Source organism: Humulus lupulus, chromosome 5, assembly GCF_963169125.1.
Source record: "Humulus lupulus chromosome 5, drHumLupu1.1, whole genome shotgun sequence".
NCBI lineage: Eukaryota > Viridiplantae > Streptophyta > Magnoliopsida > Rosales > Cannabaceae > Humulus > Humulus lupulus.
Genome location: NC_084797.1, coordinates 103,025,704 through 103,051,408, shown reverse-complemented (window position 1 = coordinate 103,051,408; position 25,705 = coordinate 103,025,704). Strand labels below are relative to the sequence as shown.

The following is a 25,705-nucleotide window of genomic DNA, read 5'->3' as shown; positions in this document are numbered from 1 at the left end:
TATTAATCAGAGTTTTGTCGTTTAGTCAACCTTAATCATATTTTTGAGTTGTAAATATTTCTAAACAGTATTTTTGGGATCCCAAATGTATCACACTTTATATTTCAATGAATGAATACATTTTCAAATTATATGATTTTTCTTACAGTTTAGCTACACTTTTAACCTAAAACATCTATTAGCGAGTTAATTTTATGTTTCAAACTCACTTAGTAACGACTCTAAAGAAGTAGGGCGTTATACATGGTCTGGAATGCAATGAAACCAGACAAAAGAAAGATTAATTTTAACTACTTTAGATAATTTCAGTTTAGCCAAGATAGATCAGGAAGGAGATTCTATCCTAGGTTTATCTAGAACCCAGGAGACAGAGTGATCACTATGGCCTGAAGTTAGGCAATGGTGGCAATAATAAGGGAAAATGAGGCTTGGTTAACCGAAGCTAGAACTCCAACAAGTAGCTTAGGCAAGGTTATGAACCATGGGCAACCTTCAACAAGTGCAACCGCCATCATCATGGAAGTATAATCTACAAGGATTTTATAGTTGTGGAAAACTAGGCCACTATGCTCACTACTACAAAAAAGGTTATTTAGGACTAGCATCACGAGTCCTAACAAATCCCATTGAGTGCTTTTAAGTAATTTTTTAGGACTCGCAACGCGTATCCTAAAAGATCCCGTTGAGTATCTTTAAATTAAGTTTTTAGGACTCTCTTTGCATGCCCTTAAAAGTCATTTTTTTTAAAAAATGCAGCTACAATTTTCATTTTGATTTAAAAAATGTCCCTTTGAATGTCCAAAATGTATTAAAAGAAAATACTAAGAAACGCCAAAACAACTAAAAGAAATTTAAATTTCTCATTAACATGTATTGTAAGCTAGCTTATAAAATCTTTCAACAATTATCAATAAAAATAAAAATAAAAACAAATACATAAAAAAACTCAAACCAACTACATGTTCTAATAACAATCTAAATATTTCAATGTGATACTCTATTGATGAATCTTACAAATAATGTCACTCTAAAATTATTCTAATTTTACATTATTTATGAAAGGACAAATCAAATGGTGTATGAGAAGTGTGTTTGAAGATTGTCCCCTCAACAAAAAGTATCAAATTGCAATAAATATAATTTAGGAAGTTCTCCTTAGCTGTCTAATGGCATATACTGCTATTATACCTCTGGTTTCTGAATCCATGTAAGACTGCAACAAAAATATTCAGAACGTCACAAACCAAAACACTTGGCCTACAAGGAATTAAATTTTAAATATATTTATATACATATTACAATCAAGTACTATTCTCCAAGTACCTTGTTGATCAAGAATAGTGTGAATTATGCTACATTTTTAGAATGTGACTGTATATTGTAAGTTATAGTATCATCTCATTTACAAATTATACTCTCTATTAGTGGGTAACTAAAAATCAACTTCGATTACAAAATCCAAATTCCTATCCTCAAATTAATATGAGACACTTCTTAAGGACTCCACTTTTTTGCTTCACCCCATTGACCTCAACTTCTATAACCTAATTTAAAAGAAAAAAAATAGGTCCTTTTTAAAAAGTACCACTAAGGAAATATTATAAAACAAAATACATAAAAAAGGAATAGTCAATGCTGCATTGAACTTTGCAGCCCACCTGGTTGGTGGAAATAATTTCCTGAACTGCAGTGATAAAAAAGAAGCAATAATAACAATTTTAGCTACCAAAACAAACACTCTCTGACACATTATTATAGACCTTATATGGGATAAATTTAGGAACATAATTACATCAATACCCACTTGTTTCCATTCTACAAAACCACACTCAGTAACACTGTTATGTCATGTCAAACCTTAACAGGTTTCTAATATCTCAATCTAAGCATTTGCTTCAATTCAAGCACCAAATCTTGTTCTGCACTCTAACAGTCCATCCTTTTGCTATGGTATGAAACAGGGAAAGAGAGTTTAGAGTTTGAGTACATACATAATCATAGCTACCCAACCCAAGCATTGTAATGCTATGAACACAACATCATAAAAACAATATCAATTTTAATGACTCTTGTTTGAAAATGTTATCACATCAGTTGATCACAGTTAAGAATGATCACAACTATCTAATCGTGTTTTTAGCTATAATATAAATAAATATAACATATTTTTGGTAATACATAGATACAATTAAATAAATGATTAGATAGCTACTTCATTAATAATATAAGTGAGTTATTATTAACATTATATGTGTAACTAATTCACTATGCAAATGTAGTGATCTCCTCATCACTCAACCCAACCTAGCCTATTTACATAATCATACTAGTAATTTTAATTCATACACTATGAAAATTAGGCTATAAGTACCACGTATTTAACAAAATATATATAGATTATTATATAGCTCAAAGCCTAGCTATGGTATCAAATATACATACATATAGTCAGAGGCAGGTGATTGAATTTGGGATATGGTAGTCCCACCCTGATTCCTTAATTTAAGGAAGAAGAACAAATATTGCCATTCTGTTTTAGCTTTAGTTAAAAAAACTATGACTCAATTGATGTAGTGAGAATGTTGATGATGTAGGATTATCAAATAAAACTTCTATCTGGAATATTTTTGAGGGTATGTGATAGGAACCAAATCTAGAGAAACTCCAAACAAATAACATTAGCCTAAGATTGAAATATTATTGCTGAAATTGAAAGAAATACACACATATAAAGCTCACCACAACTCACTGCACATTTCGTACACCTTTTCTCACCCCACCCTTCCCCTCATTTATATAATATTCTAACAAACAAACTTACCCCTGCTAACAATCTACCATTTCACTAATGACAGTAGCATGATGGTTTTAAATCAATCTAACTCTTAATTCAATTCAATAAAAGTAAATTATACATCTTTTATAACTAAGTTGCAAAGCAAGAAAGTGTTATGACCATGTATTTCATATTTAACTCAATAGTTATTACCTTAATTCAAGACTAAGGATTGCGTGAGTTTAGAGAGTAATTACCAATCTGAATGGTTATAATCCCATTGTTGCAGCCGATGTCAAGACAATTTTTGCCTTCAAACCATTCTTTCTTCATGACCTTTAGTCTAGGATCTTCCTCTATGTCCTGACCTAGCTGCAACATTATATACAAACAAACTACACATCATCACTATTTCACAATTATTTTAGGGACTTTAGTCTTTCAAAAACTAATATTCCCAAGCATATCATAATTAATGCATTGCCCTTATAACCAAACAATAAGGTTCAAAAAATAAAGCTAAAGAGCCAATTGGGTCGTAGATATTTTCCACCCTAAACCACTCCACGATTGCAAAAATCAGGATAATATTTATATATATCCCAAAATATGTACTCTTGAACTCAAAAATGTATACAGAACAATTACAAAAATTAAGAGAGAAAGGGAAGAATTACACGGTAGCCATAGTAGTTTCTGTAGTTGTCGTAAGGGAATATCTCCTTGTGTTTTTTCTTCTTTTGTTCAACTTTCTCTTCGCCTTTTCTCTTCTCCACTTTCATTTTTTTTTCTTTCTCTTTTCTGAATTTGCATGTACACAGGATTGAACTGGATTATAAAAAGTAATATTAGAAAGGATAATTTGAGTCTAATATTGGGTTTAGTAAATGACAACATTGAACTAATTTTAAACAACTACATATAAAGTTTTTAAGGCTTAAAACAAGTTAAAATTGTTTAAAAAAATATATTATAATAAATAAAAAAATTATATTAAGTCAAAGCATTAAAAAATTCAATTCTCCAAAAGATTATTGCTTTTCAACTGCTTAATTCAATTCATGTTTATTGAAAAAATATTTATATATAAGGCCAAGCTTTTGACATAAAAATGCAAAGCATAATAAGCCTGGTCAAGAGGTAAAGTTTTGCTGCTGCTACTAGGAGCATAAACCACTCCTGTAATCGGACTAAATTATCACTTGAAACTAAAATTGTAATCCAAAGCTATTATAAGAGTCATGTATAAAGCTTTGAACCCTGCTTTCGTAGCAGTAAAAAAGCTTTACACACTTGACAAACTCGAAACTTAAGCTCTTGAGAACAATCCCAAAATATTGCAGTCAACCTCATTCAAGTATTTATTCTCCATAAACTCAAATGCTTTTCTACATACTACTGAAGCCAAGCCAACAAGATGCATTCAAATATAGAAAATAGTAGCTAAAAGGCATAGATTTCATCATTCTTTTGTACCAAATTGCAAATGACAACATAACAACCATGGGCATAGTGTCACTCTGTCTTCAAGTTAATGAAGCTACAATGCAAATTAGAGATACCCTAAATTTACAAGAAAATCTAGAAAGCAATGTATATTATTGTTGATTCATAAAGGAAAAAAATTCAAATCTCTCCTCTAATGTAAAATAATTATATATCTCAATTTGTAAGACACCATATTAATTATATTTAAAGATTTTAGCATAAATATTATTAGTTTTCGTTGTTTCATAATTCAGTTCTTGAAACAAAATTAACAATTAAGTACTCAAGTTCTAATATTATTTGTTTGTTTTCACAAAATTCTTAATTTTTTTGTTTAAGAGTTTTTTTATCTGAAACTCTTATATTTATTATTTTAACAAATTTCAAATCTCATTGACAAAAGTAAACTATATATATTTATATTATTTTACCTATGAGCAAAAGAGAACACAGAGGTAGAGATTGGGCCCAAGAAAAACACAAATCTGAAAAGAAAAAAAATCAAGAAAATCAAAATAAGATAAAATGCAAATGCTTAGGTTGTGTTTGGTAAAATTTTTGTTTTTGAATTTTTTAAACACAAAAGTGGAAATATTATTTTTATTTTTATTTTATTATTTTAAAAAAATAAAAATATGTTTGGTAACTATTTTTGTTTTTTGTTTTTAAAAACAAAAAATAATAAATGTGTTTGATAACTTTATTTTTATTTTTTGTTTAACAATATGAGGTGTTGATTTGAAGAAGAGAAAAAAAAAAAGTAAAAAAAAATTTGAAAATAAAAAATTTTATTTTTAAAATTTAATAAATTTTAATTAAAATTTTAAAAAATAATAAATAAAAATAGAATTACCAAACATATTTTCTGTTTCATTGTCAAATTTTTAATTAATTAAATAAAAAAACTATTTTTTTTTTTAAGTATTACCAAACACAAACTTAGCTTTTACAAATACGAGACCCAAAATACCAATCCCACCAATAAAAAGATTAGCTTATGCTTATATATATATATATTTATATAAAACCGAAATAAGAGAGGAAAAAAGAAAACCAAAACATATAATAAAAACTTACCTATTGAAAACCGAAATAATATAACAGAGGAAAAACAAAAGAACCTGCTGAAAGAGGGTCGAAGGAGAGTGAGATTTAAAAAAAAAAAAAAAAAACACAAATGCTAAGCTCTTACCTGTTGTACCCGAAGGAGAGTGAGAAGGGAGATGCTTGAGGGAGCTTAAGGGAGATTCACATACATACTCGGTGAGCCCAAAAAAAATTGAGAGAGATGGAGAAATGAGGTGGAAAAAGAGAAAGTGATAGAGAGAGGGAGATGAGGGGACGAAAGAGAGAGGGAGTGAGGAAACAAAAGAAACCTAATAGTAAAAATCCCCAATTTAAAAAATGTTATAGTGTATTTATCAAATATTACTTAAAAAATTTTGGTCTCCTTTTGGGACTCCTTACTAATCTTTTAGGACACCCAAATTGAGCATTTAAAAGTCATCACTCTTAAAATTTTTATTATGGTTTTTTAAGACTAACATATTTTTTTAGGATTCTCATTGTGAGTCCTAAAATATGATTTTTGAGAGTCCTAAAAACTCCAGAGACATTTTTTAGGACTTACATTTAGGTGCATGTCCTAAAAAACTGTCCCGTAAAGTGTATTTTGTAGTAGTGGCTCGAGAATGCAGGAACCCTGGCTAATAAAACGGGAATGGTCAACAGTAGTTAGATAGGAGCCTCGCCGCATGTATTTGCATTCACCTATGGTGACAAGGGAGTTTGACCATCAGAGATGGTTTAAGGTCATATTCCTATCGCCTGAACCTAAGCATATGCATTAATGGAAACTTGTGCATCACATTCATTTATTTCTGCTTATTTTTTTCAGAAAATAGATAAAACGCTTGAGCTTATGTCTAATGTTTGTGTAGTTTCCTTACATTCGAAGGAGGACATGCTGGTATGTGGGTTAGAGTTGTACCAGTCATGGTAGAAGGTCACGAACTGATTGTTGATCTGTTAGTTTTAGGTCTACATGAATACAATATTATATTTGGAATGGATTGCCTGACCAAGTATAAGGTCATTGTAAATTGTAAACGAAGGAGAGTAGTCTTCAACCCACAAGGAGAAGAACCATTCGCCTTTCAAGGCACGACTAGGGAGAAGAAGTTCACCATGGTCTTCACAATAAAGGCGAGAAAAATGTTGAATGATGGTTGTATCAGGAATTTAGCCAACATTGTTGATAAGAACAACAAATTAAAGCTACAACTGGCTGACATACCGTTGGTATGTAAATTTTCCAATGTATTTCCCAAGGACCTTCCTTGGATACCACCCAAATGGGAAGTTGTACTCGAGATAGAGTTGACTCTGGGAATGACACCGATTTCAAAAGCTCTGTATCGAATGGAAACTGCAGAGCTCAAGGAGCTACAAACAAAACATCAAGAAGGACAACTCGATTACTATGTGCATTGATTATTGAAAGTTGAATAAGGTGACAATCAAGAACCGATATCCACTACTGAGAATCGACGATATGTGTGATCAATTACAAGGGGCATCAATATTTTTGAAGATACATTTGTGATCAGAGTACCATCAACTCAAGGTTAAAGAGTTGGACATACCAAAAATTTTCAAGCGCGTTGTGGTCACTACGTGTTCGTAGTAATGTCATTTGGACTCACGAATGTTCCTGCAACCTTTATGGATCTTATGAACTGTGTATCAACAAGTTTATGGATACATTTGTTATCATTTTTATAGATGATACCCTCGTATACTCAAGGAACTGGGAAGAGCATGATGCACATCTAAAGGTGGTTCTTCAACAGTTGAATTTGTGCTAGTTGAGGTGGATTTGCTAGGCCATGTAGTGTCTAGAGAAGGAATATCAATGGATCCTGCAAAAATTGAGGCAGTGATTTAGTGATCAAAGAATGACCAGGATGTACAAACTTTCCTCGGATTTGCAGGATATTATAGGAATTTTTTTTAGGGTTTTTCTAAATAGACACTCCTATGACTGCTCTTACACGTAAGAATGCTAAATTCAAATGGATCAAGAAATGTGGGAAGAACATTAAGGAGATAAAAATGAGGTTAACCATTGCCCCAATTCTAACGATCCCCAATGGAATAGAAGGATATGCAAGTTACAGTGACTCGTCAGGTCAAGGACTGAATGCAGTTTTGATGCAGCACGGGAAAGTGATCGCTTATGCCTCTTGATACTGAAGAATTATGAGAAGAATTACCTAACGCATGATTTAGAGCTGGTTGTACTGGTGTTCGCATGAAAGATCTAGAGATGTTAACTCTATGGAGTTCATTATGATATTTACAATGATCATAAGAGCCTGAAATATGTCTTCACTCAGAAGGTATTGCACATGAGGAAGCGTCAGTGGCTCGAGTTGTTCAACAATTATGATTGTGATATCCTATATTATCCGGAAGGTCCAATAAGGTGGCAGATTCCTTGAGCTGGCAACCGATGGCCTACATAATGACGGTGCGAGAAACTCCACATGAATTACAAATGGACATCTCCATAATGGAGGAAATTTAAGGAGGGAAACTTGCCTATCCATGGATACAGAGACTGGTGTACGAGACGTTGAAGGAAGTGCGGCCTGGATTCCATATCTCCGATGACAGGGTGTTAGGGTTAAGGGTAAGATTTTTGTTCTAGATGATGATGAGATTAAGAGACAAATCTTTTACAAGGCACACAATGCCCCTTATGACATGCACCCAGGCACGACAAAGATGTACCAAGATTTGAAGAAATACTTTTAGTGGCCAGGGGTGAAGAGGGAAGTAGTGGAATATGTGGTGCACTGTTTATGTAACGCCCTACTACCTTAGAGCCGTTACTTAGTGAGTTTAAAACAGAAATCGTGCTTTTGACTTACTCTACGTTGTTTCTAAAACCAAAAGTGTGAATAAACCAGAAATTCAAGGCTGTACTCTTTGAAAATGTTTAGTTTCATTGAAAACGTTAAGTATCAAACATCTGGGATCCCAAAAATAAGGTTTACAAAATATTTACAACTCAAAAATAGATTTACACCAGGCTAACTATCAAAAGAATGAGTTAATACAGCCATATACAAAATGCCCCCAACCAAAGCAGTCGGGCAGGCCGAACATGTACGCGCCGCCCCCACGCTCTCCATACTCATGGCCGGTTGACTGACTCCTTGCTTTTACCTGCCACACAGAGCACCCGTGAGCCGAAGCCCAGCAAGAAAACCCAAATAGTACATAACATATGCATAGTATATAGCTGACATAATCCACTGATAAAATAGGAAAACCATCAGACTAAACAAGCACGGCCATGCCGCCCTAGAGGCCTTACCAAAGCCTGGGGTCTCGGTCCTCACCGTTAGGATAACTCATGTATCCCTTGGGTCCCACCCTGGCTATAAGCACCCCATGTGCTGAGTGTTACTTCCGGCCCCAAGGCCGTACCCGGCATTTGCCGCTCTCGGCCTTAGCCGTTCATTTCATTATAATCGCACGCATAATACATTTCGAAATAATTGTTCAAACATATAATAATTCATCCAAGGTCATACATTTGCAAGTAAAACAATCTAGGGCCATGCCCTGCAATAACACTATGGGCCCATGCCCTGATCCCGGGTGTTACGGTTTTCTTACCTTTAAATTCGATGGCCTTGATCAACCTGACTCCTTGAGCACGATCCTACTCGAGCCCTAGCGCTTACCTAAGAAAAATCCATAAGTCAAAGTCATTACCAAACCTCAAGTCCAAAACCTAGCCTCGGGACCAATCCCGAGCCCCTAGGAAGTCCTAGATCCCCAAAACAAAGTGGTGGAATCGAGCCCCGAACCCTAGGTCAAAAGTCCCTTCACAAAATCCCAAAAATCCCCTCTGTGAACAGTGCAGGGCTACAGCGCTCAAAAGAGGGCGCTGTAGCGCTACAAGCAGAACCACCCTACCAGAAACAGGGGCTAGCGCTACAGCGCCCCCTGACTAGCGCTGTAGCGCTAGTTGCAGCCAGACCAAACCCAAAAATCGCCTCTTGCGATTTCCTTCTACCATTTCAACTCCAAACTTGTCCAAACCTTTTCCAAACCCAAAAACAACCTTATCCACACCACACACTCATTCCAAGAATCCCAAGAACTCAATCCCAAGCTCAAGCAACCCAAAACTCAAAATCTATCATAATGAACCCAAAAACCATAAATTCATTCAAACAACAAGGATAAAGTCTTAGAAATCATACCGTGGGTGGAATTTCGACCTTGAATTGAACCCTAGACCTCCTTAGCTTGCTCCTTTACAACCTTGACCTGATTTCCCCAAAAATCCCATCCATTTAGCTCAAAAACACAGTTCAAACCAGTAAAGCCCTAAAACTGAAATCCCCAAGAACTTACCTCAAATTTCTGATGTGATCTTGCTAATCCCTTACCAATCCTCAAGTCTAGCTTAGGATCCTTGATGCTCAGCCTACCCTAGCTCTCCACTGAGCTTAACTCCAAGAAAAATGAAGGAAAATGGTTGGGAGAGCCACAAACCGATTCTTTAAAGCCAAGCCCTTCTGTTTTCCCTCTTTTCTTTTCTCTTCCTTCTTTCTTTCTTTTCAGCCTATAACTCTTTTTCTACAAAATCCACTAAGTATAAAGCCCCCCTTTAATTCATCTCTTACAAGCCTAAAGACCAAAATGCCCTCCCTTAATACTTCTAAACCTTTATGCTCATAAAGGGACATTTTAGTCATATTACCCCAAATTCCCACTAATTCCTCAAGTGTTCCTAATAATTCCCGCTCGCTACCCAATACCTGATTAATCACCAATTATACATTCCTCATCATCAAGATTAACCTCAGTATATTTTCCAAATTCTCATTTAAACTCCCCAGGCTTAACCCAAGCCGGGTATAGATTCCCGTTTTGACTTTTCCGCTAACCAGCTCATTCCAGGATCGTCTCGAGTCATAGATCACAGATATCAACACAGTCATGCCCAACATGGCCAAACTACAATTATGCTCTTTCTAAGATAATCAGGTCTACATGCATACTAATTAACATAGTCATGCATCTCAAATAATCAAATAGTCATATATCGTGCATTAAATCATAATCATGCATTAAACTCATTAAAGTCACTCACAGAATCCCATTATGCCCTCCAGGCACGCTACTCAAGGCCCTTAAGCCTTAATAGCGAATTTGGGTCGTTACAGTTTAACCTGCCAACAGACGAAAGCAGAACACTAATGACCAGCTGGGTTGTTGCAACCTTTAGAAATGTTCGAGTAGAATAAGAGACGGTGGAAATGGATTTCGTCGCAGGTTTACAAACCACTCTAAAGGTACAAGATATGATCTGGGTCATAGTCGACTGACCAACCAAGGAAACGGATTCCGCTGACAAGTTGACAAAATTATATATCTCGTAAATAGTGAGATTGCATGGAGTTCCAATATTAATAGTGTTCGACCGTGACGGAAATTTCACATCTGCATTCTAGAAGGAAATGCCAAAGGGACTAGGGACCCAATTAATTTTTAGCATTGCGTTTCACCCCCAAACAGATGGAAAATGTGAGTGAAACATCCAAACCCTAGAGGATATGTTGAGAGCATGTGTGCTTGACTTCTAAGGCTCATGGAATGGAAAGCTCCCATGCGTACAAAAATAGCTACCATTTCTCAATCAAGATGGCAACATACGAGGCACAATATTGGAGGAAAGGTCAATCCCCAATCCATTGGCATGAAGCTAGAGAAAGAAAATTTTTGGGATCTAATGAGGACGATCATGTTACCACAGATATTAAAAAGATACGGCAACAGGTGCAGACTTCGGTTGATCGACAACGCAAGTACGTGGATAGATGAAGAAAGCCATTGGATTTTAAGTAAAAGATAAGGTGTTGTTGAAAGTAGCATCACTCAAAGGGGCTATGTGTTTCGGTAGAAAGGGAAAGCTCAGCCAGCGGTATATTGAAACTTTCGAGAAACTAGAAAGAATCGGGGAAATGGCATATCGTTTAGCGATGCCACCTGCCTCATCTCAGGTACATGAAGTGCTTCATGTATCCATGCCGAGGAAATATATTGATGACCCCAATCATGTACTCAACTATGAGGAATTAAATGTGGATTCAAAGCTCTGCTACGAGGAGAATCTAGTGGCGATCTTGGATCAGAATGACATAGTGTTGAGAAACAAGTCCATACCCTTGGTAAAAGTGCATTGGTATAACCACAAGGTCGAACAGGCAACTTGGGAACCCAAAATTAAGATTAGAGAGTTGTATCCTGTAAAGACCCGAAAATAAAAGACCAAAAACAATGAGGAAAATAACATTTTCATTATAAACATGTTCCAAAAATTCATGTAAAAAAATATTAAAAGAGAAAGTTGTATGCGCACACATAATCAATTACTTTTGTTCTTAAACATTTAAAGTAAGCATAAATGGGTTAAACATAACCAATAAGACAATGTTAGCCCCAAAAGACTTTTTCTCAAAACATTCCCCAAATTTCGGGGCCACATGTACACTTCAGTAAGCAGACTCCGGCACTCACTGCTCCGCTTTGCCCTTGCACTTACATACAACAAGAAACAAATAGGTAAGTGAAAACGCTTAGCAAGTTCAACCTTAAAGCACAAAATCATAAAAGAAAACTGGGGTCAATGACCAAATTAATAATCGAAAATTAAACCACTTATAGAATTAGGGTTCCAGAGAAATCTGAACCCTAAACAGACAATTCAAAAATGCCAAAGCATCCTGGAAAACATATGGTTATGCCTAATAACCAGAATTATTCAAATCAACCCTGCACGCAGAAAATCCCAGAATTAGCAGATATATAGGAACAATATTCATAACAAAGATCATAGAAGCCAACTTGGGAGTTTTCAATAAATTCGAGGCGTTTGGGTGTGTCCCCTTAAAACAAACAATAGTGGAGACCCAACTCTCAGTATTCATAACCCTGCCATAAATCCCCAAATCGGGTAAATTTCGTGTTATGTAGGGCATAAGTACTATCATGAGTGTAACCAGAGTTACACTAACTCATCGAGACTTCTAGGTTTCACCAATATACTTAACCCATAGCTACATGTCACAGACTTGAATTTGACTGGAGGTCACGTACTTGAACCGCACCTCATAGTAATTGTCATAGACTCGAACCGAACTGAACCGAACACATTAATTGTCATGGACTTGAACTGGACTAAAAATATGTGAAAGGCAGAAACCGTCTGCACTTTGCTAACTTAGGCGGGGTACCCTCCGCACAATCCTAGAAAGGGTCTAAGAACACCCTAGTCATTGTCTCAAATTGAGCCCCTTCCCACAACTAGTGTTATATCCTATTTCTAGCAATCAACACACTAGTATGTTTCATGTTGTATCCAGAGAAGTCAAAAGTTGACTTACATGGATTTCTTTGCTCCGAGCGTAAATCCTTAAACCACAGCTATGCGATCCTTTTAGCCAATACTATAATTCATACAGTATGCTTTGATTAATTATGGCAATTAAGTAACAAATAAACGATCAGGGCATTTTAGTAAATATCGTTTATTAAGTAAGGGTATTATCACCCTAACTTAGTTGAGCCTTCTAAGTGGCATTTAAAAGTTTTGACAAAACTTCTCTTAACAATTCTAATTATTTGAAAGTCGGCTTTTTACAACTATTCACACTCCTTTATAAATATCGAGCCTAGTCGAAGAAACTAGTTTCAGAAGCCTCCTAGCTTAAGTGATTTTATCCTTTCTTTGATTTTTACTAATAAAATCACATATTTTCTAATAAGATCACTTTAGTTAAAATATTTGATAGCTAAATTAGAATTAAAACAATTAAGAAACAATAATAAGAGATTTTGATTAGTTTTAGATTAATTAAGTTTTCAGAAAATTTTGGTATTGGACCCCATTTTAAATTTTCTTTAACCATTTAAATAATTCCTTAATAAAATATTAATTTCCTAATATTCAGATATATTTAATGGGTTAAACCTATACCAATGATTACCATAACAACACATCAACACTTAGTCAAACACTTAAAAAAATCCATTATTTTTTTAAAGTATAAACTTTATAAATTAAAGTTGTAGGTAACATAATTTAAAAATTTATATTTTAAAAACTATAATTCTAATCGTATTCACACATTGCAGAATTAAACTTGGTTATTCCAAAAAAATTCTTGCCAAATTTCATTATAAATTAAACATTTTTACTTGGTGAAAACTATTTTCAAAAACTTTATAACAAATTTGCCTAGAGAAAATCCAATCCTTTTAGTGAATTTTAGAAGTTCATAAAATCATTTTAGCTTGTTATTTACATCTAAAAGTTATTATGCCTATACCATAATAGGTGAAAATTAATTATACAAAAAATTATAATATTTTAACTATATTTACTTAGCAAAAAGATTTTTCAAACATGGCTGTCTAGAAGCTATTTTGAGCTTTCCAGAAACTTTGTCTAACTTTGAAAACCTATAATTCTTAGCTTATCCATTATTTTTCTTTGAAATTTTACCAGTTCATTTACCAATAACAAAATAACGTGTTTTCCAAAAATCAAATAAAAATTAATATTTTTTTCCAATAGAAAATATCACTCAAAGTTGGCTGTTTACCCAGATTTTGAAAAACAATATTTTAGATTACATACAAATTTTGTAAAACTCATATCTTGATCATTATAAATCCTTTTTGCATGTTTTTATAAGCCCTATTAAGATATAAAAATCTCAAAATTAAACATGAAAATAAGAAAATGCAGAATTAGATAGGTATACAACTTGCTTGAGTCATTGGAAGTTTACAAAGTCTTAGTTTTGCCTATGGAATGTTTGATTCTACCACTAACAATCATCCAAATAGTTTTGCATGCATGATCAAAGAATGGATAAAATTATTAGAGTCCCAATATATAATTTAAACACATCAAATAAAATAATCATAGCAGATTTAACAATAAATTTTGAATAAAACTTATGGGAGGTGACCATATGCCTCTTGATGACTTCAATGGTGTTCTAAGTGACTTCTAGCACTTCAAAACCTTTAATAGCCTTTCCTCTACATCTATTCACTCTCCAATAATACCACAAATCAGTATATACACACATGCAAACTCATCTAAGATGAAAAATTCAACTTTGGCAAGTAGAGTTAAGAGTGTTACCTTTGATTTGTACTAGCTTTTTTTTTTTCTAGCATTTCTGTATCTTCAAACTCAACACTCAATACCCTAAACCTATGCGTATAGTAGAAACAGGTGTGATGTGAGCTTTTAGGTGAGGAATTTATGAAACATTTTCAGAGGGAGCACATGAGGTACTCGGCCTATGCTAAAGCGAAGGAACAGAATTCGAGAGAAAATAAATCTTGAGAGAGAAACTTATGTGAGAAATGAAGACTTAGTTGACTTTTTACTATCTATATGGACATAAAATTACCCTTTTACCAGTCCAATCTACCGCTTACTGTAGCTCAATTAACCTTTGATTCATTTCCTAATTAATCTAACTTATGTTAATTAATCATAGTCTAATGTTAATTTTCCCAAAAATTACTATTGTGGTCATTTTTTTTTCTTACTTAATTTAATTAAAATTTTAACATAGGGTAATTAAATTAAACTAACCTTGCTATTTAATTTAAGTGGTCAAACTCCAATATTTGTTACTCATAATAATTTAACTAACCAAAATCTCATTTTTGGCTAAAATGTGCATTTTTCACAAGAATTCATTTCTAGAGATTTTTTTTTCTTACAAAGTCAATTTTTTTTCTACTTTAATTAAAATTTCCAATAACTTGTATGCCCATATTATTTTTGAGATAATTATTCAACATAATTTTATCCGGTTGGGGTTTTGGTGTCAGTCTGACACCGAAATTTCAAATTTGGCTACAATCTCACATCACACTTAATTGTTATCGAGGAAAACACGATTTTAGCTTCTCAATCCTATATTATTAATTAAAATAATATTCATATAAGTTCTCATCAGTCCAAACTGGTTACTAGTAGGTGCTTGAAACGCGGGGTATTACAATACCTACAATGTATAGAAGTTTCGTCCCCGAAACTCAAAACAGATGAGGTTTCAACTTTCATTATTTTGAAGAATGTTGATGTAAATTGTCCATCTCGATTAGATACGATTGATGTAGGTACTTCGTGCAGATGCGCAATTTCTGCTATGTATAAATCTGCCAATTTATCCACCGAGTAAGTTATTTTAATTGGAAAGAAATGCATCGATCTTGTTAGCCTATCCACAATAATCCAAATCTCATCGTGCCCCTTTGGAGTGGTTTGTAGACTAGTGATAAAATCCATATTAATCATCTCCCATTTCCATTATGGAATTTCCAGTGGTTGTAATAAACATGTTAGTCTGTGGACAAGTTAGACAGTGTGCTACATACTCTACTTTCTCCTTTTTCATTCCTAGCCAGCCGAAATATTTCTTTAGGTCATGGTACATTTTTGTAACATCGTGGATAACCAAGACTGTTACACTGTGTGTTTATAATAGTGCAAGACTTGCTAATCAAGTCATTTGATAAATATGTGATCCTAACGTCATAATCAAGTTAGGGTTAAAAGATTTTGATCATAAACATACAACTTTCATTAAAATAAATATTTAATACAAGGGATCCAAATAACAGGGTTTAAAGGATAAATTTACAAACTTCCAAAAGTCATACACAAGCAAAGGCCACTCTAATTGAAAGATACGCATTTTAGGTTTTCTGTCCCTGTACAATCCCTTCCGCCCCCAGAGTTCTCCAACTCATGGTTGATCCATTTTACCCTTGCCGTTACTTGCACCACGTAGCACCCGTGAGCCAAGGCCCAGCAAGAAAACCATAATAGCATAGCATAATCAATAACGATAATCAAATAATTCACAAGACAGTTATCTAGATATTCAGCAAGCCATAACAACCACATAATCAATAATGACAGTCAATGAATTAGCAATCAGTCATCCAGATATTTAAAAATTTATCTAGCTGACCCCAGCTCACAGTGGCCGAGCCCTTAGGCCGCACCCTCTATCTAACCCACTGACTTTGGATTGTCAGGCCGAGTCCGGTATTTATCTAGCTGACCCCAGCTCACAGTGGCTGAGCCGTGTCCTGTGCGCAAATTATCAGCCCCAGCACTCTTAGGTCGTTCATTTCATGCTCACATGGCATTATCACAGTTATGCACCATACGTATTCAAATACATGGAATCTCAGTCCCAACATAGCAACACAAGGGTGCATTATTCTTAGCTTTACTTCCGAGTGGAGAAAATGAAATGGTTTCGAGCATGATCCTCAGCCCCGAGCCTTGGCGATAAACCTAATCACAATGGCAAATGGATAATTATTAACTTCCAATCCAAAAAAATACTTAGGATACGGAGACTAGCGTCTGGGACCTCAATTTCTACTAAACGAGGTAGTAGAAATTGTCTCGAGTGCCTAGGTTCGAGCCCCCAAGCCTTACCAATTCTAGAAACAATTCTATGGCTAAGATCCTTAGGTGGGTCGCGACTTGGCTTAATGGGTTGCGACCTGCCCCCAAGTCAAAGAGCAAGGCCCAAGAAAAAAGGGGAGGCGGGTCGTGACTTGCCTTAGTGAGTCATGGCACGCCCCCATCTCAGAGAACATGCCCAGCCCAAAATGGCCACATGCGCCGCGGCGCCCCAAGGCTGGGTCATCGCGCGCCCCCTTGGAACCCAGAAAATTTGGGATTTTCACAAGCATCTCCCAGCCAAGAACACCAAGATTAAACCCCAAAATTTCCCCATCAAATCCCCTCAATTCAACACCAAACCAGCTACAAATTCAAGATTAAATCACATATTTCTAATCACCAAAACCTTAGCAACAACATCAAAATTACTCTCCCAATTCATCAGCTATTATCACCCAAAAACTCTGTCTAATTCATCATCCAATTCCTACTCAAGAATCCAGAGTTTTACCTAGACAACCCAACAAAAATTCAGAAATGAAAGCTAGAGTTCTTACCTTAATTATGACTGAACCTTCTCTGATTTCTAGCTCAAATTCCTAGCTTGAATCCCCAAGCTCGTAAGCTGAATTTTTAACTTCCAATCCTCAACTAAGCCTTTCCTTCAATTTCAATACACCAAAATCTACTTTCCACAACACGTAAATATAAGTTTATTAAAAATATATTATAATTGGTATAAGAAAGAAAAAGCGGTAAAGTACACTAACTAAAAAAATAAGCGGCAAATAAAAATATAAGCAACAAATTATATGTTAACTTTTCTCTCAATCATTTTTCCCTAATTTGTTTTCGTTCACTCTTCCCTCCCAATAAAAAAAAAATAGAAAACCCTAAATCATGAATTCCTCACTTATGTCATCTTCTTAGTTGCCCTTACAGTTTTCTCTTTCTCTCTCTCATTCTTCTCTGTTTTCTCTCACTCATCTTCTTAGTCGCTGTCACTTTTGGGTATGTAATATCTCTCATTGTTTCATTGTTTTTTCATTTGGGAAATGTAAGGGTTTTAATTTATTCATACTTAAATCGAATCACATCGAGCGGTTACAAAGATACAAACTGCACTACAACCCAGATGATCTTAGTTCAATAGGTGAAATGAATTATCTTGAAATGGAGAGTCAGTCTTGAAAATAATATAATTCCTAAAACAAAAACAAACTCCTAGGCAATCTCTCACTGATTGACTCTCACACTAATCAGCCATCACAGACCGTGCCGTCCGCTGTCGTTGACCCACAGAGAATCAATGCCGCAGATGGTTCATCCTTAAGCAAAGGGAAGCTCCTATGGTTTGCTTCTATGCTACTAATTCTAGTTCATCGCTTTGGCACCATTCAAGTTGGAAAATCTGAGGTCAAATTTAGGTAAAGTTCTCGAAACTTCTGATTTTTATGAATTTGATCCCAGAAACTTGGCCTCTGATTTTGGGGAAATTTCTCCTACATGCCACTAGAACTGTTGTCTTCATCCATGTTGTGTTGTTTGTCCCCAATAAAGAAACATACACATCTGTAATCGAAGTCACAAAGTATTGCATGCTTGTTGTTTGATAAAATGACTCAACGAGACAAAATTAAAAAAACTAAACTCAGGCTTGTTTACTAATAGATTGATAATTTTTGGTGGCCAAGATAGAAGAATAAAGATGGTAAACATGTCCTTAATAGTTCGGTGGATACAATAATGTGAATGCGGACATTCATGCTCGTATTCTAAACAAACAATGCTATTTAAACTCATTTTGCTGTGATGCAAAAAAAAAAAGTAGTTGCTCTATTATATACTGATGAAATGTAAGCCACATATAAATTTTATAGTGGGGTCTATAGTTGAAAGTTAAGACTTTTGTTTTGTAGATGATAGCATGTTTGGAATAATATGTACATGCCTGCCAATATATAAGAATAATATTACATGTCCAGATTGTTTAATTCGCTAAAATCTTTGTAACACTTGATTAGAAACAACCAAATATATTAATAAAGGACCCTATATATAAATTACTTATAGAACTAGTTCTCGGATTAAGCCTGAAACAAAAAGAAATAGCAGCCCAACAATTGGAAAAACCACTATGAACAAAGTTCATCCAACTAGAAATATTGTAGTTAGACCTAGTGTTGAAGATCATCCCAAGTCACAACTATCACAGCTCTGAAGTAGGAAACTTAGCTGTTTTAAGTTTTCTGATGCTATATTTGTTGTTCTGAGTTTACTTTGATGGATTTTATGTTTTGGTTTAAGGATTTGCTTTGAACATTTGGTTGAGGACCTTTAATTTTGAAGTAATCTATAAACATTGTAGTGAATTTGCTATTTTGACTTCATTTGAATTCGCCACTTGGTTTAGAATTTGATTAACCTATCTGCTTCCTTCAACCCCATTTTAAAAAAGACCTTATTGAAAGTCAGACAAAAAAAAGAAAGAAAATGAGATAATGGTTGAGACAAAATCTGAAAAGAAAATCTAAATCATTAACAATTTATAAAAAAGAATTAAAAAACTTAATCATTACTCAAAGGAATATATAGTTACATATGTAGCATAAAATTACAATAACCCAAATATATATATTTGAATATCATATATTTTGTGAGTTATTCTCTGCGTTTCTTAGAAGAGAACTAACATAAAAAGCAATTTATTTGTAAATTTTAACAACCAGGTGAGATGATCCTTCATGTTCTTCTACTTAATCCATAAACATAAGAGGGACTTCTTCCAATCCTGTTGAGCCTCAATTTCGTTTGTCTGCTTCAACCATGTCTTTTCTTTTTCTCTTTAATTTTTTTATGGGGTTTGTCTTTATAACTTTTTCAATTTCATGAAATTAACTAATAGCTTGTTTGTCTTTATAACTTTTGTTTCTTTCTAAAATACAAAAATAAGTTGTTAGAGAACAACATGGAGTGTTTGGCTTTGTTCTCTCAAAACAAATTTTAAAAAGTGAGTTAGAAAAAATAGAAAATTCAAAAAACAAGTTAAATGTGTTTTCCATGTTCTCACAAAACTCTTCAATAGGAAAAAAGAATGAGAAAACAACAATGGAGATCTTCCTTCCGAGCTAAAGAAGTGCTTCAGCACTAACAGATCTATACAAATCTTAGTCTCATTTCACTGCAATCAGGTTTTTCTTTATTTTTATCTTATCTCCATATTTTTGTACCATAGAAAATGATTCAATTATGATAAAAATCTTTGAGTTTCTTATATGCATCTTTCGTTAACTTCCAATGTTACTCTGTGTTATCCCCAAAATTTGAAAATGATGATGTGGCAATAGAAATGACAAGTGGCAAGGAATGGTTGGGTGACCTGGCTTAGGAGTAGCCCAGTACACCATTGAAGAATTTTGACTGGTTTGAGAAGTGTCATGACCGACCAGGCGTGACCTTGTCCGACGAGTCACGTGTTTGTCTGCCCAGGAATGACCTTGTCTGCCCAGGCATGACCTTGCCTGCCCAGGCATGACTTTGCCTGCCCAGGCATGACTTTGTCTGACCAGGCATGAACTTGGTTGATCGGTCATGACCATGTCCGACCAGCTAAGTGCATGTCTGCCCAGCTAAGTGCATGTCTGCCTAGTCAAGTGCATGACTGCCCAGTCAAGTGCATGACTGCCCAGTAAAGGTGTGGCCGACCAGAATGAAGGTGATATGGATCAACTAGATAGAGCAGGACTATGACAAGATTCCCAGAAATAGCTTCAACAAGAATCGGTCTTGGCATACGTGGGAATCTCTCATTTATCCCACGAATATGGTGTACTGTTACATTTTGGATATTGTTGTAATTTAAATAAAATGTGAATAATAAAATATCCCGATTATGGGGGATATCATCTGTGCGATCCTAAGCCTATAAATACAAGGCTTATGGCATCAAAAAGGGACTTTGGGGGGAATTCTGAACTTTTGATCTGAATTTTCTAGAGAGAGAAAGTACTTGTATTTGAGAGAATTTCTGTATTCTTGTAATCTACACTGAAGAAACTCAGTTGATTTAGGTTCATCTGATCTTGAGTGTAGATAGATAATCATAACTCTAAGTGGATTAGGCTATTACCATCACATTGGGGCTGAACCACTATAAAATCGTCTGTGTCGTTTAATTTCTCTTAAAGGTTTTATCGTTTTTGACTTTCTCACGTCGTTGGCCAAAAACGTGGTGAACACTCTGTTTTGCATTTGATATGTTCATTGAGATATACATTTCTATTGTTAGTTCAATCTTTCTTTGCTAGAGCCAAACAAATTATTTTCTTATTGCGATTTATCTTTTTATTTTTAAGTGAAGGCTTGTAATTATATATATGAGGAGGACTAATGTCAACCATATGTTTTGTTTCTGCTGCAATTGTGGTAGTAGTTATAACATATCCTAGGAAAAGTAGTCTTCTAGAGGGCAAAGATGTTTAAAAAAATATATGCAAGTTTGGTTTGTTTTCATTAAACAACAAATTCTTAAAAGGCCAAAAAAAAAAAAAGAATTAAGGTAGTGCCCATCAAAAGCTACGGATAGATTCAACTAAGTTTTATAACTTCCACGCCTAGTTAGTTGCCTCATCTACTAGTTAATTTTATATTAAAGAATAAGTTGAACAACTCTAAATTAACACTTGAATTAACCTTGCTTTTTAGGTCTCTCAAATTTTATATCCTTAAAAGAAGGGAAGAAGCTAGCATGTTTAGAATTAACATTATTTTAGTTGTTTAAGTTTCCTCACCTTGTGTATTTATCACTCTGGTATTTCTATTTTTGTATCGTATAGTCTTGTAAACAAATTTGAACATCAATATTCTTTTGTCCATATCTTAGTTTTAGTATCGTATATTTTTGCATCATATATAGGCTTTGCTTTTGTTCAAAAACGTATACTATATTTTTTTACTTGTGATTCCTAGTCTCTTGTGTGTGTTGCGTGTACCTCATTCCCACAACCTGTATAATCTTTAATGCTCCTATATAAAACAACTAGTTTTTCTCTGTTTGTGGCTCTGGAGAATAAATAAACTTACTTGAACTTTATCTAAACTAAGACAATATTAAAGATTATGGAATTTATTTAAAGTGACTTTATATATTGTATATTTGTGGAGCTTTGAATTTTTTTAGGCTGGTTATACTGTTCTCTTACTCTGGTCCTGTATTGCAGGTACAAAACAAAGCTCATGCTAGTTCATTACATTCACAGATATTGTACTTAGATGTATTTTTTGCTCTTGTTATGGATCCCTCTCTATTTCAAATATAGAAAAACTATAAATCTAAGATTTGTGTATATATTTTTCTTATGAGACAAAGTATTACCTTTTAGCTATAACTGGTCTCTAATTATTTTTTTCCTCTTTCTTTTTTAATTACAAAGCTCGAAAGAACTTCCACTTATAATAAAATGAGCAAAAAATACATTATAGGGACATCATTCAAACAAGACCAGCTAAAACTTTAACATGTATATCATGCAAGAAAATAGTACTAATGACGTCCAAATGTTTTGAAGCTTGTATAGAAAATAAGAACCATCCATCATCCATGTATTAATGAATGAAAGATCACTATGCATGTAGAAAATCCAAGTATAATAGAGTGATGTATACAGTGAGATACCTTTGTAAATATTCCGAAAAATTCTCGTCAATAAAGCCACCTCAACCATGTTTTTCTAGCCATATTGAACATCATATATTTCTTCTTTTCCACATGAAATATTGATAAATGAATATGGACCAAACAGGGTAGTCCTTGAATCATTCAAACTCATATTATTATAACTGGTCAATATAATAGTTGATGAGTTTTATTTTATTTTGGTCTCTAATTAATCTACCAAGCTCAAAGTCCAGTTCAATTCAAAGTCATATTTTTGATTGCTAAGTCATAAAAAATGATGGGACTAAGACTTCTTGTAGACTTTTTAATTCAACTTCTCTCACCTCTAAAGCAGTATGGATTGAATATGGTCTTGTGTCCTCAAGTTGCAGATGTATATTGGCAAGATCAAGTTCCCTTATTTGTTTTGACTACACATAAAAATAAAAAGAAGAATAAGAAAAGAAAATTAGACTAAAAGTACTAGCTATACAGACATTATAAGCAAATAGGATTGGCGATTTAAAGTGCTCACTTGTATGTCTAGTGTTTTTTCAATCTGAACTTCAAGAGGGTTAAGTTCTTGGATTAGCTTTTCTGCCTTTGCTCTTTTGAATTATGATTCTGGCTCTTTTCTGATTATGATTCGATTTTGAATTATTTTGAATAAAATAAATAGGAAATAGTGAGTTAGGGTGGGGAGCAGCAAGGATATGTTTGAAAGAGAGAGGAGAGGAGGAAGGATTAAGAATCTCTATGGGTCCACCATTTAAAAGGATTAAGAGCTTCACAGAGTGTCATCCACACACACTCGGCCACTACTAATTATTTTATTAACTCATCATCCTTTCCTTTTTTATGTTTTACTATTACAAGCCCAACGACCAAGGGACGAAGCCTTGTGCTTATGATAACATATGACCATGGACTATATTCTTTCAAAATATATATTGAGAGAAAAATTAATAATATGATAACCATATATGCCCAAAATTTAATATATAAAGAATTTTTTTACTTATTGTATCATTTAATTTTAATTTTGTATTAATCTTTTAGGTATTGATTATATTCTTTAGGTTGTGGATCGAATTGGCAAGGAGCATTGCAAAGTTAATTAACTTGATTATTAATTGTAAGAGGTACGAAAATATATTCTCTTAACTCTTTTATTAATATCATACAAATATTATAGGAGTTTGAATATCTTAAATATTCATTCGTAGAGAAGTAGGTTCTGAGAATAAAATTGCGTGTGGCAGTGATAACGGAAGGTTGAAAACTTGTGTGTCTTAGAGAAGTAGGTTCTGGAAAATTTGTTTGTGTGTTGCGGTGATATAAGGAAGAAAACTTATTGTGTGTTGTTTGAATTTTTTTACTTGGTATTGATAGATGGTTACGTAAATTTTATGTGGGAAATGATGTCAGATTTTACATAGAATTATGTATTATCTTCTTACAAATAAATTGTGTTTGTTTGAATTGGTTTGATTATATTGATAGATATCTCACCTGGGGTGTGAATAAGGGTAGTTTTCACATCCTCAACATTAGGGTTTGAATAATAAAACATTATACATATGAATTGTGATTATATTTTTTATACCTATGCTTATGATATGCAGATGGATAAAACTTGGATCCATCTTAACAGGTTATATAAATGCTTGTTCAACATTAACTGATATGCAATCCAAGATTATGATAGTATTATTTCATTGATTTGATAGGGAAGATGAGAAAGACAATGATAACAGGGCCAATTTGAATTAAAATTATGCACCGTTTAATTAAAGTTCTAAGGTCACTTGAGTATAGATAGTTGTAGTAATGTGTGTAATATAATAAATTGTTTATTATTCAAACTCAATTATTGTAAATTTGGTTATGCGTCATGATATTATTTACTATTTTAGATGAATGATATGATATTTCATGACCTCATTAGTTTTTGTTTTATGTTTTATTTACCAGATTCAACAAGTGAAGTGCAAAAGAAAATCTAATTTGGAAGGCTTTGGTGTGCTGACATTTGGAAGATCATGAATTCCTACCTTTACTTTTGAATATGCAACTGTTTAGGACTATTTTGTTGTCTATTGTGAGAATGTTTTGTTTATGTTAATTAGGTAGTGTTGAATATTATAAGACTTTTGGATTATTTTTTAGATAATCTTGAATGTATTTTGACATAATTATTTGGTTATATGTGTTATGAACCATATAATTGGTACTCAAAAATATATTTGTACAATGTTTAGGGTGTCTTAAGTATATTAAATGAAGCAGGTTTTAATTAAAGCAATAAAAAATAATTATAATGTACATGTTTATATAATAGTAATTCAAGCTTATCCAAATATTAGAGTAATACAAAAAATGTGTTACTGTATCTTTTACAATAACACTGGTTTATAAGAATAAAATTATGTTGTTCAACCTATTTTCTATAATGCAAAAAGTGTGTTATTATAAAGTGTATCATAACACTACTTTATAAATACAAAAATTTTTTATATAATCTATTTATAAATAGCATAATGAAATACTTATCTAACTATTAAAATAACACAACAAAAGTGTTATCGTAGGCTATACCATAACACATGTCTATACTATGGAAAAGTGTTATGCAAAGTGCTCCGACCTACTATAACACCGCTTTCCTTAACACATCAAAATGTGTTATGGTATATATTTGATAATACTTTTTTGGTCTTATTGAAAGTATTTTTTCCTCCTTCAATTAGCACCAGCTCAAGGCCTAAACTTATGCCCCCTTTGTGTCCTTAGCTTCAAAGTTCAATAAGGGAGAGTGATAAAGAGGGAGTACATGAGGGAGAGTTTGTGAGTTCTAAGTTACTTCTACACTATTCAGCCTTTGTCTTTGGTGACACCTAAGTATATCCTTCGAGTTATGAAAAGACTATTTTACCCTCTAAGGCTTACTAGTCCTCAAGTTGTCCCTAGGGGTAACTTGGTCATTTCCCCCGATTCTCGCTAATTCCTCAAATGTTCCTAATATTTACCAATTAATCCTGTCATCTATTTAATTACCAATTATTTATTCAACATCTAATAATTCCCAAATTATTCTCTACATTCCCAAAAATACCCCCAGGCTCCACCGAGCTGAGTATTAATCCCCGCCGTGACTATTTTGCCAATCTGCTCAGTAGGGCTGTCTCGAGCCATATATTGCAAATATATCCACATGATAATGTGGACTCAACAATTTATC

General features: G+C 33.7%; 1 protein-coding gene across 4 annotated transcripts; it reads right to left on the bottom strand.

The window, feature by feature from the left end:
* Window positions 1–841: 841 nt before the first annotated feature.
* Window positions 842–5,653, bottom strand: LOC133777562 (probable RNA methyltransferase At5g51130). Of its 4 annotated transcripts, none has more exons than XR_009868642.1 (6): window positions 5,457–5,653; window positions 5,342–5,388; window positions 4,696–4,749; window positions 3,454–3,604; window positions 3,034–3,148; window positions 842–1,213 (listed from the first exon to the last, which is right to left on the bottom strand). XR_009868642.1 is itself a non-coding variant. In XM_062217237.1 (5 exons), exons 3-5 carry the CDS (start codon window positions 3,556–3,558, stop codon window positions 1,164–1,166), a joined length of 270 nt encoding a protein of 89 aa, XP_062073221.1. In that variant the 5' UTR covers window positions 3,559–3,604; window positions 4,696–4,749; window positions 5,457–5,649; the 3' UTR covers window positions 842–1,163. The 4 variants fall into 4 exon arrangements, 2 of the variants coding, with proteins under 2 accessions (XP_062073221.1, XP_062073222.1); XR_009868643.1 differs by having other exon boundaries at window positions 5,342–5,385; XM_062217237.1 differs by lacking the exon at window positions 5,342–5,388 and having other exon boundaries at window positions 5,457–5,649.
* Window positions 5,654–25,705: the final 20,052 nt, after the last annotated feature.

Bases quoted from the DNA above. Each gene is read 5' to 3' on its own strand.
- LOC133777562 (XM_062217237.1), bottom strand. From the start codon at position 3,558: ATGAAAGTGGAGAAGAGAAAAGGCGAAGAGAAAGTTGAACAAAAGAAG. The intron at 3,149-3,453 runs GTAATTCTTCCC...ATAATGTTGCAG, and splicing joins GAAACTACTATGGCTACCGT to CTAGGTCAGGACATAGAGGA. The intron at 1,214-3,033 runs GTAATTACTCTC...TTTTTGTTGCAG, and splicing joins GATTATAACCATTCAGATTG to TCTTACATGGATTCAGAAAC.